General features: G+C 34.7%; 1 protein-coding gene across 1 annotated transcript in view; it reads left to right on the plus strand.

The window, feature by feature from the left end:
• The window catches only part of RIT2 (Ras like without CAAX 2), a 392,076-nt gene that overhangs the window by 192,162 nt on the left and 183,263 nt on the right, over window positions 1–16,651 (plus strand). Inside the window, exon 4 of the mRNA XM_050767592.1 lies at window positions 6,400–6,591. Within this exon, the coding sequence (XP_050623549.1) occupies window positions 6,400–6,591 (192 nt within the window). The remainder of the gene's footprint in view (window positions 1–6,399; window positions 6,592–16,651) is intronic.

A 16,651-nucleotide genomic window follows, 5' to 3' on the forward strand; every position in this document is an offset into this window, starting at 1 on the left:
TTTTCTTTATTGTGACCTCTCATTCAAGAATTCCCCCCCCCCCCTTTTCTTTCTCCTTTTGTGAAACCTCACTTCAGAATTACTGCGAAAGCCTTCATGGTTTTCTCCCTGCTCTCAATGGCCCTTTCCTCCACTGTGACTCTCACCATTGCCAAACCAATCCTACTACAATAAGGCTGCCTGCTTGTTACTTTCCTCCTAACAAAAATCTCCTGAGTTCTAGTTCCGCTCACATGTGCTCTTGGCTGTTATTTTGTGCTAATCTCATTGCAATGGGACTGACTTCATGAGCCGGCAATTGCTGCAGCTGCCCAGGGTCCCAAGCCCAGAAGTGCATTGCACTTGTTTTAATGTATTACTCTTGCTGTCTTGAAATTCTTAATTATTTTTGAACAAGTAGCCTCACATTTTCATTTTTGCATGGGGATCTACAAATTATGCAGCTATTCCTGCATTACAACCTTAGTGCTTATTCAAATTGTATTTAGTTAAGAGTTTTCCAGGAGTCATCATTATAGTTGGATTCCAAGTACTCTTCAAGCCTCCAGTTTCAATGCCAACAACTAAACTAAAAAGATTTTAAACATCATTATCAATTATTACACGCTAATCATTTTCTATGGAATAATTTTCTATTATCTTACTTGAAGCTTCCATCAGTATTATTGAGTATGACTATGAAATGTTTGACAAGGCTTACATTGAAAAACACAATCACAGAATAGTCTTAGAGAACCTGATACTACAGATCTAGTTGGGTTGACACTGGGGATGTTGTCTCTTATCTCAACCCCAAGAAGAGAAATTGCCTTCAGCTCTCAGTGCTTAGGGGAGATTTGTGTCAAATTAATATGTTGTTATTGATAACAAAAGTGATATAATTGATCATGTTTTCATTGTAGCTTGGGTTGTTTAGATGTTCAGAGTCAAATTGTAAATCAAACTCTGTCTCCTCACTCTATCCTGGTTCTGATGCTCTAATTTTTATTTGTCATATATATATAAATGACAAATAAAAATATATATATCTCCATATTTTAGTTTTATTATATGTATTTATTTTACCAATCTCAAATCTTACACAACTGTCATATATAAGTGCTCAATAAATATTTGATGAATGAGTTAGGCACAGCACAAGCAGTATTCCATGATAAAATGCATTCCTAAAAATATGTGTCAAATACCAAAAAACAAATGATAGCTTATCTTCTCTGAAAACTGTAAAATGGTATTTGTTAATTATATTTTGACTTTTAGGCACAATCTTTGACCTCACATTATCGGCATTTATAAAATCTGTTTGTTCATTTTCATTTCAGTTGACATAACCAGTTTAAGGCATCAGATTGAGACTGAGAAACCACCACTCCTACTTATTGCAATCCTTTTGCTTTGCATAAGTTATAGTAAATTTATGATACCTAGACTTTAATCCTTTAGAATTGTTTCTATACTTTCATTAAAAAGATGCAAATAAAAGAAACAACAATCACATGATTCTGTGCTATGCCACCCTCCAAAAATTCAGCTATTGAAGGCTAAGCAGGTCCTAGATGATTAACTACTATGCAAATGATGAATTTGGACTATGAAAGGCTATTTAAAAGTGAGAATACATAATCTTTGGAAGTGAGGTTACCCGAAAGTTGAGGAGTTCTGTACAAATAATAAAGTTAAGGAAGAACATCACATCCTTTTCCCTACCAAGCCCTCTTTGCCTTCCCTCTGAAAACTGTTCCTGCCATTTTCTCAACCCCAAGGTTCATTTAGATCTTAACTATTATTCATTCAATTTATCTTGGCTTGGTTGTGTTTCTCCAATGAAGATATATATATATATCTCCTACCACTTGGTACAGTGTTAGGTATATGACTGACTTTTTAATTTACTTTTTTTTTCCATAAGGAGAACAAATATGGACATGTGGTTCATTAAAGAGATGGCCAAAAGGGATTCAGATCAATATATGTAATGCTATCTGTGTGCCCTTACTGGGAGTGGTTAATAAGCTGGTCTGAATATAGTGCTAGTGCTTTTTAAATATAGTGAGGCATTCATATCTTTGTAGTACTGCTACTTGAATGCAATGGAGAGCTGGCCCAATTCCTACATGTTCTAATACCTGCTTAAAATTCTTACTCTGATAATCAAGAAGCTGGAATATGAGATTCATCAAAAATTCTGTATTCATTTTCCGAATATAGAAAGATTATCACACAATTTTAGTACAAGGGAGTATATCAAAGGCAACTGATCAAACTGGAATGCTGTACTCAGAATAGCTCTGAAAATATTAGAAATGCTTATATTTGTAGCATTTTATACAAAGGGTCTATTACATAAATATGTTGCTACTTATAGATAGCAGATGGAATCTAGAAATGTTCCTGAATAATTAACCAGCAAGTTTCATTTATAGCAGGAAGCAAACGAAGAAGGTATTAACATTCAGGATACACCAAACAGAAAGTATAGGGATCTTTAATTCATGGGTGAATGAAGGCGGAAGCAACATGGTGAACACGGCATTTTTCCTTTTAAAGTGATTTCCTTATCATATATTATTAAGTTAATACATAGTAAAGAGATTTTGTTCAAATCTCTGTGTCCCATCAGCCTTTACTGCATCTTCTAGTAAAACGTGTGTGCGCGCACACACACACACACACACCCCACACAGAAACTTGTGTACATGTTGTGTAAAGAGTTGGTATAGAAAAGGTCATTTAAGATAAAACATCCTCCCCATTCATTATGATAGCTTCATTACATCTGTTTTATTGGTGGAAAGATTTTCTGTTTGGGGAAAAAAAAAAAGCTTAATACTTTTCTGATGAAGCTTATATAAAAAACACTGCCACATTTATATTTAATGCAGCTAAAAGAAGATTTCATGCCTGTTTTCCCAGTGAAAGCTTCTATTCTGCCAGATTTGTACCAGAGATAATAATAGGCTTGATTTGTATTGTATTTAAAAAATTCATCAAAGCATTTTCACATCTCTTCTCTCATCTGAGCTTTTCTACTGCCCTGTAAGACTAGTTAAGTGTATGTCCTAATCCATCTTTAACAAAAGGAGAAATTGAGGCCCAGAGAGGTTATGTGACATGTCAGAAGACATGCTTTAAGTAGCAGTCCTAGAGGTCATGCACTATGACTACCTTTCTCTGCTTCTAGAATATAAAGACCACTCTAGAGCATACATTCAGTTATGTATTCATACAGATAGGTGCAAAACAAAAATCATCCAAATTTTAAAGTATGTATGCTGGAACTTTATACCTAGAGATTCCAATTTAGATCAGATGTTATTCCTTGACATATCTATTTTTAATGTGATATGTGTGCAACTTTGAATCTGGTTAACAAGCACTGTTGGACCTTTATTCATTCAATCATCCAATATTCTCTGTGAATTTTGCCTTCTGTAATTTGCTTATCTTCCTAACAGGTTGTTACGCTTTATCAAATTTGTTAGTCATTTCTTTATGGCATATTTTTGTTGAAGTCGTCAAATGCATTGCTCTTTTTCTTATGTCTCACATAGAAATATATTCCTTCAGTTCAAATTTAAGAAACAATCTACAATTGAACAACAAAAAGAACCAACCCCCTTCAAAGAAAACTACTACATTCTTCACAACAAAATAAAATCAATATGTAGAAGACAATATACAAATGAATATAAAACATAGGACATGTTGATCATAACACATAAATAATAAATACAAATAAAAGGAACATGATGTTTCAATTCTACGATTTGCAAAAGTAGAACAATTTGATAAGCAGCATCGTTGAAAATGAGGATAAATAGTCACATTTATGTAACGCTGGAGAAAGTATTGTTGACACAATGTCTTTGGCATTGAGATTGGCAATATTTCTCAAAAGTAAAATACATGTTCTTTTTGGTCTAGAAATACTGTTTCTCAGGTATAGATAAATCTGTGCAATGTTTAAGAACATATATATCACAGTATTTTCTATAATAATAATAAAAGGAGGCCATCTAAATGCCTGTTCATAGATAAGTAGCTAAATTCATTATGGTACATGTATAAAAAGAATTATGATGTCTCTATAAAAAAGAATAAGCAATATTTATATATACTTATATAGAATAGTTTCCAAGGTATAGTAGGGCTATTACATTTTAATTAAAGATATATATTTTTTCCCCATTGAGTTTAGAATGATATATAAAGGAAAAAGGAACATGTATATGCTTGTATGTACACAGACAGTAGTGTAAAGTTAAAGAAGCTATTAGCTGATGCATTTGAAAAGGAAAACTAGAAGTTTGGGGTGGGAAGAAAACTAAATTGGTACTAGATACATCTGTACCATTTAAATATTTTGCTAACACTTGTATTTGTTAATTTTCAAAAAGGACTAGACGATTGAAAATCAAAAACTTTAGTACTGAAAATAATAATCAGAAAATAGCATAAACTTTAAATTGTAAAATAGATCTTTTCCAATTTAGCTTGCATTTTTATTATTTTAATCATACACAACTGATATAACAGATCAAATTATGTTTTCCTAAAGATCAAACATATTTCTAAGATGATCCTATCATTTTTTTTCCAAAGAAATGTAATTATGAATTTGAGAAACATCAGATATCATTTTCAGTCCATACTTCTCTAGTCAAGTCCTGTCAATTATGGAGGTTTGATTCAGACATAGGGTTTCAAAATCAGAGTATGTCAGAACTATGAGGGATCTCAGATATTTTATTACTCAATCGTGGTTCAGGAATGAAACATGGATCCAATAGAATGTTTTTTTCTCCCAAATTAGTACATTTCACTCACATAGTGAAATCTAGGATTGAGTTAAAATAAAATTTAATGCTAAGTAATTTGATATAGTGAGAGTCAGGTAACATGAGTTTTTTGAACCAACTCTGTATCATGTTGTTGTCGGTCTTTGGACAAGTCTCTTGTCCTCTCTGTGATCCAGTTCTTGCAACTTAGAAATGACTGCTGAAACTGATGCAAACACTGTTTACATTTATTCCATATTTACTGAAAATGATTGGTGAAATTCACTTATTAACTCAGAAATGTATTAACCTTATCAGTCTCTGGACTTGCAACCACCCTAATTCTCCAACGTTCCTGGATCTACGTAAATGCTCCCATCTTTCAAGCTAGCTTAAATCAAAATAACATTTATTTAAACAATTACTCTGAGTGGGGCATTTTGTGAGTTCTTATAAACATTTTACTAGGTAAAGAAGTCCCATTTTCTCAAATTCTTCAAACACAGTTAAAACCCACCAAAAATTTTATTTCTTTGATTACTCATAGCACGAATTGTCCAAGTCACAATATGCTCTTTTGTTCTTTCATTGCTTATTCCACAGACAGAAATTAAATTTTATATTTTCCATTGCTTCTATCTAAGTAGCCATGGCCATTTTAACAGTAGTTTCACTAGCCGGGCGAGGTGGCGGGCGCCTGTAGTCCCAGCTACTCGGGAGGCTGAGGCAGGAGAATGGTCTAAACCCGGGAGGCGGAGCTTGCAGTGAGCTGAGATCCGGCCACTGCACCTCAGCCTGGGCGACAGAGTCTCAAAAAAAAAAAAAAAAAAAAAAAAAGTAGTTTCAGAATAAAAGTGAATAAAAACAGATATTTTAGACTTAAAGAAACTTTCCAAATTGTAATTCAGACCAAATATTGAATTTTCAGTCACTGAGAAGTTGTAGTTGAAAGAAGATGAAAGAGTCAGCAGAATGTAGAAATTGATCCATCCCTCAGCAATCTAGATCCTTCTGTTTATGTACCTTCATGAGACAAATCTAACACCCAAATAAATAACTGGATCTGGAATTATCAATGCTAATAACTTTTTCCATTCACAAGGAAGACCAAGGTCTAACTCTAATTCATTTTCATATTTTTGAGTAGAAAAATTTGTTCTCCCAGATTCCTTGGCAGACTTATGGCAAATCCCCTATACAAACCTACTTTCATTTGCAAAGTGAAGCCAACTTCCTTAGGTAATACACTTTTTTCTTCAATGTTTCTAGAAAAGAAAATTGGTTCCAAAAATATCTGAAATATGTAATTTAAAGAATATCTAGCCTGGGTTCAAATAAATGTAATGATTGGAGTATAAACATTTAGATTCATTTTTTTAAAGTAAGGTCACTACAAATAAAATATATATATATATCATCTTTATACAATCCCTAAGAGTCCATGAGTAAAAATTGCTGTTTAATATGTTTTTCTAAGATCTCATAAATGAAATCTCCTATGATTAAATATCAATATTCTTAATAGTTTAAAACATTCAAATTTCATAATGATTACATTTAAACCACCTATTAATTAGCTATATTGACAGCCCATAACTAAATTTATTTTTTTTTCCTGCAGGCAGAATTCACAGCCATGCGGGAGCAGTACATGCGAGGTGGGGAAGGCTTCATTATCTGCTACTCCGTCACTGACCGTCAATCATTTCAGGAGGCTGCCAAGTTTAAAGAGCTCATTTTTCAGGTCCGCCATACCTATGAAATTCCCCTGGTGTTGGTGGGTAACAAAATTGACCTGGAACAGTTCCGCCAGGTGAGTGCCAATTTTATCTGGTAGCTTCTGTCTTTTGCTCTGAGAATACATAGTACAAAATATGGCTGCTTTCCAAGGTTCACATCGAGAATTATGAGAAAGAAATTATGCACATGATTTTTCTAATAAGTCATGGTGGTCACATGGTAAATTGTGTTGGCCTCCATAATATATTTGATCACATATGCTATTTTGTAGAGTGTCCTTGCTAGTGCCCTATCCCCTAGGATCTGGGATTATATACTGAATATAGTAGAAGTGATTCTTGTTGACTTCTGAAGTGTGGCTTTAAGAGTTCTGCAGTTTCTGCCATTGTCACTTAACTGCTCACCCTTGAGTACAAGTAAAGAAGCCCAAGCTAACCATGAGAAGATAGTCATGTGGACAAAGTGAGATTCAGGCTCACAGCTGTCCCTGCCAAGACACTACACATGTGGGCAAAGACACGTTGCATGTTTCAGCACTAGCTGCCATATAACTGTAACCTCATAAGATAGCAAGCCAATCCACATGGAACAGGAAATCTCCCAGGTAAGCCTTGTCTGGATTTGTGAACTAGAGAATCAGTGGCAAATAAAATGAAATTGTTTACGCTACCATGTTTTGGGGGTAATTTTTCAAGCAACAATAGATGATCAAAACAGAATCTTTCCCTCCTTCCAGAATTAGAACAAGCCACTGCTTCTCAGGTTGCATCAGAAATTACTCTTATATACCATCCATTTCCTTCAGGCTGCATCTGCTATATCAATGTGATCAATAGACAGTCTCAAAACTTCTCCAAACAAACAAAATTGATAAGGAAGAAACTATGTCTAGCTTATATTGAGATTCATTACCATAACTTACATAGTTCATTCATTATGTTTTATTCTCATCTGGTCAGACACTACTTCTTGGGCAATAACAGATGATCGAACTATGATGGCTTCCTCCCTGAGTTCTCAAGATAGTAATAATAAATCAGTTGCCCTGGTTCAAGAATCAGGCAAATCATATCACAATTCCACTCCCATGACTCACATTGTACAAAGTAATATTACTGAGAAGTGGCATGCAAATCAAATTTTTGTAAATCTAATTCTGTAAATTGAGTTGCTTTGTTATAAGTTGAGATGCTTCATCTTTCTTTTCATTGACCTTAAGTTTAAACTGGCTTTTAATAGTTCATGTTATTCCAGTTAATGATTTATTGTTAGCCTATTTAAAGTAGTCAACTAGTAAAACCTTTTACTAACATAGGAATCTTCACTAAAACAAATAGTTGTCTCCTATCTTAAGGATATTATAAATATGGATTTTCATGCCTAATACATTTTAAGTTTTCTTAAATTGAAAAGATCTCATACAGAGTACATGTTTACAAGTTGATGTTTAACAGGGAACGTATTTCTACGATTTAGTGCAATGCATTTTTGTGATGACATTGTTGTATATTCTACTTGAGAATATAAGCATCTTAAAATGGCAGCTAATTATTGTTTTAGGAACTATACTATTTGTTTATCTCTTCTGCAACTGTTCTGCTATCTTACTTCGCTGTTTCTCTTTATCCAAAGACATGTTCAGCATAATATGGTTGCATTTCTATGGGATAGAATTCAAGTTTATCTCATCAGTTAAATATGAATCTATTCTTAGATACTTGGCACAAAGGAAGAAAGTTGGAGGCTTAGTAGCTGAACCTTTCCTATATTCCTCTGAAGAGTGCTAGTGCTCTACTTTTCTTAGGGCCTCTAGGAACTAGCGTGACAAAGCACCCTAAATGTACCATCAAGTGAACATATGCCCATTTTGTTGCACTTCTAAGAATTCCTGGAGAACAAAAACCTCTGATTGGGTTTCAGTTAGGAAAGCTACAAGTGACTCTGAAAAACTAGTGAATTTGAAAACATTCAGGTAACATTTTTTCAGGCGAAAAATCAACTAAACTTTCTCTACAATGATTACTCTTCATGACTCCAAAGCTGGCTGACATTTACTTTTCCCTCCCTCTCCAGACCCTGTCTTACCAGGCTCAAAAGTGATCCTTAGGATCTCACAAAGGCATGTTTATCAGAACCCCTATCCCAGCCTGGATAATTAGCTGCTCCTTTCAGATTAGCAGTGAAGGAATCACAAGCATTACAAATGTCACTGAAATAAAAACCCAGGAAAAGATATTAAGATGTGTAACTGCAGATTTGATAGTCTTTTCCTTGTAGATAAAAGCAAGTACTGTAACAAGATAGTCACAGAAAGTGCAAAAACCATGAAAACACAAATTGCAATCTTTGTAAAAATGTTCGTGTACCACTGTCTCCAATAATGAAATGTTGATGCAAAAATTTGGCTTCTGGCTGTGGTTGTGATAGCAATAATTATTCTTAAAACTGCAGAGTGGTTTTTTCTTAGCAAAATGATTTCAATTCGTACTTTATTTTAATCTTGCAACTGCCCTGTGTATTTGTAAGCCAATCATTTGAAGAATGAGGACATCTGACAAATGAATATATTGATAGCAATTGACTTTACTAAACTATTGCAGCTAGTGACAAAATTAAGACTAAAACACTATCACATTGTATTCTTTTTGTTCATCAGTATTTGAAAGGTTACATCTCTATTTCTTCATTTAAAAAAAAGGAAACTCAAAGAAAAATAAAAATGCTGACACCTAGATGGTTTGCAGCTCAAAAGAATTCTGTAAGGATTCCTAGAGTGATAAAGTTAAACTCTGAAAGGTGAAATTACGCTGGTGCTATTGTTTAGTGGTGAGAGGCAAAAGAGTAGAATTCTCACTAAGCAACTCTTATTCCTTATCACCCTACCCTGAAAGAGTTTTGGAAGGAAAGAATTCTGATGGTTGAAGCTGCTTCTTTTCATATTTGGTAAGAATAGGTGCCTGTATTCTTAATGCATTTTGGGAAATCCCAGAGCCCTTTCTAAAAAAGATAAAAAATAAAGAGACAACGAGTTTTAGTGTATTATGTGTTTATCATTATTCACCTCCTTGAGCTTTAATGTGGAAGGACTCAAATGATAGTATTTAATCTGTGGTCAATATTCATTTTGATGGTGATATTACTGAGGATACATTTAGTGTTTTCAAGGCTCTGTGCTGGGCACGTTAACACATAAGATTTTATTTAATCCTCACCACAAGACCATGAAGTAGTCTCCTGTATACCTATTTACATATGAGTCAACTGAATCTCTAATACATTCAATAACTTGTTCAAGGTCACACAGGTAATTAGAGTTGAGAGACAAAACCCAGTGTGTTCTGGCTTGAAATCTCACTATGTCTTATGGTTGGCCTACAAACCATCGTCATTTTATCTTGAATTTATTTTTTATGTCAGCTTCAAGATACTATGCTTCTCAGAGCAATAGCATCTTATGGACAAGGAGGAGCAGGAAGAATCAGGATAATAATTCTTGGGGTTGGAGTGGGCAGTTCCAGGCCATGGACAAGCCAGTAATAGCCCAAAGTTGGTTTCCTTACCCTTTTGGTGTGAGGAAAAATAAAAGTAAGGAAATGGGTTTCAAAATTACTGGAAAGTTCTGTTTTATAACAGCCAAAAAATTCTGTCCAAAGTTTATCCAGGCTATTCTAAAGCCTGTCTTAATTCCTGAACAACATGAGGGCCTTGAGCTCCCGTGGTCTTTGTCCCTATTCATGCAGGCTTCTGTCTTCCCACTGGAGAGTAGAAGGAGATAATCCCCGATTTCTCTTTTTCCAAAACCCTGACCGGCTGTGCAAAGCAGAAGTAGGCTATGAATGAAGTAAATTTCAGGGATCTGCGAGCTAGATTAGAAAGTTTTACGTCAATTGCAGACCACAAACTTTTTTTTTTTTTTTTTTTTTTTTTTGAGATGGATTCTCGCTCTGTCACCCAGGCTGGAGTGCAGTGGCGCAATCTCTGCTCACGCCAATTTCCACCTCTCCGGTTCAGGTTCAACTCCTGCCTTAGTCTCCCGAGTAGCTGGGATTACAGGTGCCCACCACCATGCCCAGATAATTTTTGTATTTTTAGTAGAGATGGGGTTTCACTATGTTGGCCAGGCTGGTCTCTAGTAATGGCCTCAGGTGATTCGCCTGCCTCAGCCGCCCGAAGTGCTGGGATTACAGGCATGAGCCACGGCGCCCGGCCAAACTGTTTTATCCTGAACGTAGACAAACCTTTTGGTCCCAACAGCCTAATTGCAGCATAATTCTCAGCTTTAGGCCTTGAAACTGTGCTTCCCACAGTCTACATAACTCTTGAAGTACTGAGTTGAAATCATGAAACGCCTTTATTTATTCTTTAGTGAGATATCTAATTAAAATAGTTTCTTTACTTAGGGGGTATTTGGAATTGTGAGAATTAGGAATTACTGGATTTAAAAAAGCATACTATCTATTTAGAGTTATATCAAGCATCTACTTATATTTGGAGAGTGGTGATGGTTTCGGAATATAGTAAAGCAATGAGTAATCCAGTCCCTGTCCTCAAGAACTTTCTCTTCTCCTCAGGATCTGTGCATATGATGTAGGGAGAAAGCCTCCTTAAACAACACAGGTAAATGTTGAACAATATGGCACAATCCATAAGTGCAATGCTTTTTGAAAACCAGGAAAGACCCATATGGGTAGCACATTTGAAGAACAAAGATAATGAATGAATATCTTGACCAAGTAAGAAAGATAAGGTGAACGGTGACAGTTATTTTAGGAAGGACTGAAAAGAATCAATCTAGGCTGGAAGGAAGAAACCTTGGGTCTTATGAGTGTACACAAGCAGTAGAGTGATCAGTGGGAAACTTGGAAGATCAGTCTGCCTAGTACACACATATCAAGCATCCTAAGCATAATTTCATAGAGTCTCCCTTGAAGACACATTTAATCAAAGGCAAAGCATAAATATGTAGCAGAGCATATTGGATATAGTATAATGCAGTAATTAATTGCAAATACCACTCAAATTTAAAAATTAAAGAGTAGTGCTTCATTATCTTTCATTGTCAGTGCACTGGAAAATTTATATAAACATATTTTCTAAATGATGAGGGCTTAGTTTTTGAAGAGAAAAAAAGCTTCAGTAATTTACTCATTATTTTGGGATAGATACTCAAATTCAATTAACTATTCATTAGCCCAATTTATCTTTTCCATAGCATTTTGTAATATGTTATTAAATTTAATAAAATAAATGTGAATGTATTAACTCCAGTTGAGACAGAAAACAAAACAAAACAAAGCTTAGAGTTTCACATGATTTATCCAAACTGGTTGGTTGTAGAACTGGAATTTGACTTACCTTAGCTTACACATATATGTTTTCACTACTGTCATTTTTTAAATTTAATTAATTTTCCTAATGGGTAACAAGCACTCTTTTAGAATCTGGGAGTACACAGATGAACTTGACAGCTAAAATCTCTATAGGTAATAATGTGAAGTTACAGTGGAGGAGACAGATAATGAACAATTTGAGTATGGGTATGTGTATTCTAACTGCACAATGCAAAAATGATACTAGGAATAAAATTATACATACTCAAATATGCATGCATACATACACACATTTGCACAATTCTGAGCAGTGAAAAGAGCAAAGGAGAAAAACGAAGCAAGGGAAGGAGTTGGCATGTGGAGTGTAAGAATCGGAGCTGTATTTTCTCTAGGGTGGTCAAGATGATCTCTCTGAAAAGATGGCATTGAGCACAACTCTAGAGTGTGGGGAGGACTTGGATGAAGAGCATTCCAGACAGAACAAACAGCACTTGCAAAATCTTCATGGCTGGATTTAGCTTAGCATGTTTGAGAGCCATAATAGCTGGTGAGGAGACAGCATCAGGTTATACAGAGCTTGAAAGTTCTTCGGTAAGAATTCGGATTTTATTTAGGTGTGAACAATTGTTTAAAACATTTGAGCAGAATTGTGGTATGAATACATTTCTATTAAGTCAGTCTTGACATTGCGTGGAGCAACCATGAAGCAGTGAGATGCATTTGGAGGCTCTTTCAGTCATCAGAATGAGAAATGATGGTAGCTTGAGTGAAAGGGATAGTGCTAACTGTTCACGAATTCCATACTCATACTGCACACTGACAGGATGGCAAGTGACAAGATTATAGTGAGGTTTAGAGACCTTTCATGTAGCAACAAAATCTTCTACATTCCTCAGTGGCACCTGAGGTCATCACTGCTTTATCACACAATCCAGTGGGTGTCCATGATGGAGTCCTCATGACATTGTTAAGAAATGTACACAGCATACAGAAACTAACAGATTATGTAATTGAAAGAATCAGATAGTCCTGGGTTTGAATTGTTACTCAGATGATTTCTGTGTCCTTGGACAAATCAGTAACAGACACAAGATACGTACATAAGTTCTTCAGAGAAGTACTTCCTGCCCAGCACAGGGGTGGGAAGATATAATTCATAGTAATTACTGATGTCACACCCTTTCTGGGGAAACTCATTTCAAGTTAAGTGTGGGCATATATTTCCAGCCATTTCAGCCCAATGTGAGATACTGACAGGCAAATCTTGCTAGAGAGCCCCCACTAGTTTGGTAAAGACTCTGTTGGGCTTGCATTAACGTTCAACTTCTCTCTCTGCTCAACCCTGCCTCCTTCTCCTTCCTTTCACAAATCTTGATTCCTAATAAACATCTTGTGCTTCAGACTCTGTCTCAGTGTCTACTTCTGTAAAATAGGATGATAGTATCTCTGTCATAGTTTTTTTGGGTGGGACAGATGAGATAATGTCAATAGGTTATCTAGCATGGTGTATGTCACAGAGCAGCGCCTCAATAAATACTGGGTGCTACTATCGCTGTCGCTCCTCTGGATTATTGCAATAGTCTTTGGGTTAGTATTCTTCTAATAAGCTCTCTTACAAATTAGAAAGAGCTAATCAAGTGCATATGAATTGTGTGAAAAGTAAGAGTAACTAATCTGGGTGAAGGCTCAGGGAGCTTTCTGATATAGGCTTCAGCGCATGGATTTTGCAAAATTAATTTTGAAATTGTTTCCCAACTTTTCAGCTGTAAAATAGAGTAGCAATTCTTTAATAACTGAAATCTGCCTAGGAGAGCCTTGAAGAAATTACTGCTTTTTAGCGTAGTTTATGAGCTAAGTAAAGGCAAGTAATCTGGAGCTAGAGAACAGACACAAAAGATTACTGGCCATTCCAGAAAACCTAAACTAATTTTTAAATGTGTGGAAAAACTCATCTTGGACGAAAACTGTGGTTCTTAAAACGTCCTGAAACCAAAAGAGATAGTACCACCTGTGATCTTCATTAGAAATACAAATTATCAGGCCCTATCCAAGTTCTGATAAATCAGAAACTCTGTGGGTAGGGCACAGCAATCTATTTTAACAAATTGTCTGGGTGATTCTAGAGTATAGTATGCTAAAGTTAGAGAGCCAGTGGGCTAGAATATAAAATGAAGTACATGAAGGATAATTTTATTTGGGGACACTATAAGAGCATAGAACCTACAAGTGTTTTAAAGGCCTTAAATGAAATATTTGAGACCTGAAAGAAAAAAAATATATATACATACAGTGTAATATATACATAATAATATGTGTGTATATATATTACATATGCACATATATACAAACATATGTATATATACACATGCATGTATACAAATGTTTAAAATATAAAATAATTTTAAACATAAAAATTAACTAATGCTTATATTAAAAACAACAATGTTGAAAGTGTTACAGATTCAATGTAGTTTTCCAGGCAAATTTGTCATTTAGAAAAATCTAAATTTCACTGTTTATATTGCACATCTACACCTCAATAGACTTCTACTTGATAGTTTCATGTTCCATTGGAACAGAGCTTGTGTTTCCTCAGATTGAACTGACATTGTAACTGTTTGCTTTCCCTCTTTATTTAAATTGTCTTTCACTGAATTGTTTGGTTTTCATGGATCATTGACTGCATTTGTAAAATTGACAAGCCAGAAAAGGCTTTGGGAAATAAGCTTGTTTCTTTTTAAGGAAAAGAAAGAAAGCAAAGCTGTTAGGGAATTGGATTGGTTCCTTGAAATGAAATCCAGTATTACAATACCACTCTTAACTAATCTTTTGTAAATTTTAAAACCAATCACTTAAAAGAGATGCCAAAAAGGAAATAAATACTGAGTGGGTAAAGTTTTTTAAATTTTTTATGACCCTGTCTAAGATTTCAGGTCTCTATTCCCTTTCGTAGGTATCCTTGCCTGCCCAAACCCTAACATTTGTGGAAAATTTCCTCAACGCTCAGCAGTCAGACTCTGGCTATACTTAATAATCAAGTGTATGGTGTGTGTTTATGTATGTGTGTGTGTGTGTGTGTGTGTGTAGTTATAAGTATAGCTGTAGGTGCATTAGATAATTCAAGACAATACTGTAAATCCAAAAGAATGATATCCATAGATAGAACTACAGATACTCAGAATCAGGAGCACTAGCTGTGTGTTCATGGAGTACTATTTTTTTTTTTTTTTTTTTTTTTTTTTTTTACTTTAACTCAACCACGTGCTTAGGGAATTACATAATCCAGCTTTTACAAATTGTTTATTTAGAAGTAATTACAGATGCACAAGAAGTTACAAACAAATGTGTACAAAAACCTTGTGCATCCTTCTCCTAGCATTCCCCATGTTAACATCTTATGCAACTCTAGAATAATATGAAAAATAATAAACTGACATTGATTCAATCCATAAAGCTCATTCATATTTTACCGGTTATACACGTACTCATGCATGTGTGTATGTGTATAATTTGATGCAGTTACGTCACATGTGTAGCCTCCTTAACCACCGGCATAATCAAACACTCAACTCTGCCTTTACTCTGAGGCCTGTCGTGTTGCTCCTTGTCCATCCCCTTTCTATCCCAACCCCTAACCTCTGGCAACTACTAGTCTACCATGTCATTTTTTCATCTATATAATTATTTTATTTTTTGATTATTATATAAATGAAATGAGTTAATATGCATCCTTTTGAGATTGTTTTTCACTCAGCATTATTTCCTGAATTATGTCCAAGTGTTTGTTATCAGTAGTGTGTTTTCTTTTTATTACCAAATAGCATTCAGATTTGGATATACCACAATTTGTTTATTCACCCTTTCAGGGACATTTGGGTAATTTCCAGTTTGGTGCTATGATGAAGAAAGTTGCTATGGGCATTCACAGACAAGTTTCTGTGTGAACATAAGCTTTTAATTCTCTGGAATAAATACCCAAGAACACAATTGCTAGAACTTATGATAAGTCCATTTTAGTTTTGAAAGGAAATGCCAAAGTATTTTCCAGAATGGCTCTATTATTTTATATTCTCACCCTTGCCAGCATTAGATATTATCACTATTTTTCATTTTAGTCATTTTGATCAGCATACAGTGATATCTCATTATGATTTTAATTTGCATTAGTCTAATGACTAACGATATTGAACATATTTTCATGAGTATATTTGTCATCTAAATATCCTCTACAGTTAAGTATCTGTACATACTTCTGACCATTTTATTTTCTTATTTACCTTTTTAATTGACGTAAAATGATATATATTTATCAGGTACAACATGATGTTTTGTAAAATTATACATGATGAAATGGCTGAATTGACTAGTTAACATACGCATTACCTTAAATACTTATTTTTTGTAGTGAGAACACTTAAAATCTACTCTTAGTTGTTCACAAGGAATTTCATATTGTTATTAACTATAGCCACCATATTGTAGAATAGATCACTTGTCCTTATTACTCCTAACTAGCTGAAGTGTTGTATCCTTTGACCATCTTACCAACCCCTCCCTGCAGTCCTTGGTAACCACTTTTTTACTTTTTCTATGAGCCCAACCTGTTTAGATTCCATGTATAAGTGAAATCGTTAAGTTTTTGTCTTTCTGTGCCTGGCTTATTTCACCAAGATAACGCTTATTTTCATTTTCGCTGTGTCCATTGACTCTTTTCTGGTTGGATTGTTTTTTTTTTTAAGTTTGAGTTATGAGAGTTCTTTGCATATTCTAGATTCCAGGCCTTTGTAGATATGTGACTTGGAA

The sequence above is a fragment of the Macaca thibetana genome, chromosome 18 (assembly GCF_024542745.1).
Source record: "Macaca thibetana thibetana isolate TM-01 chromosome 18, ASM2454274v1, whole genome shotgun sequence".
Taxonomy (NCBI): domain Eukaryota; kingdom Metazoa; phylum Chordata; class Mammalia; order Primates; family Cercopithecidae; genus Macaca; species Macaca thibetana.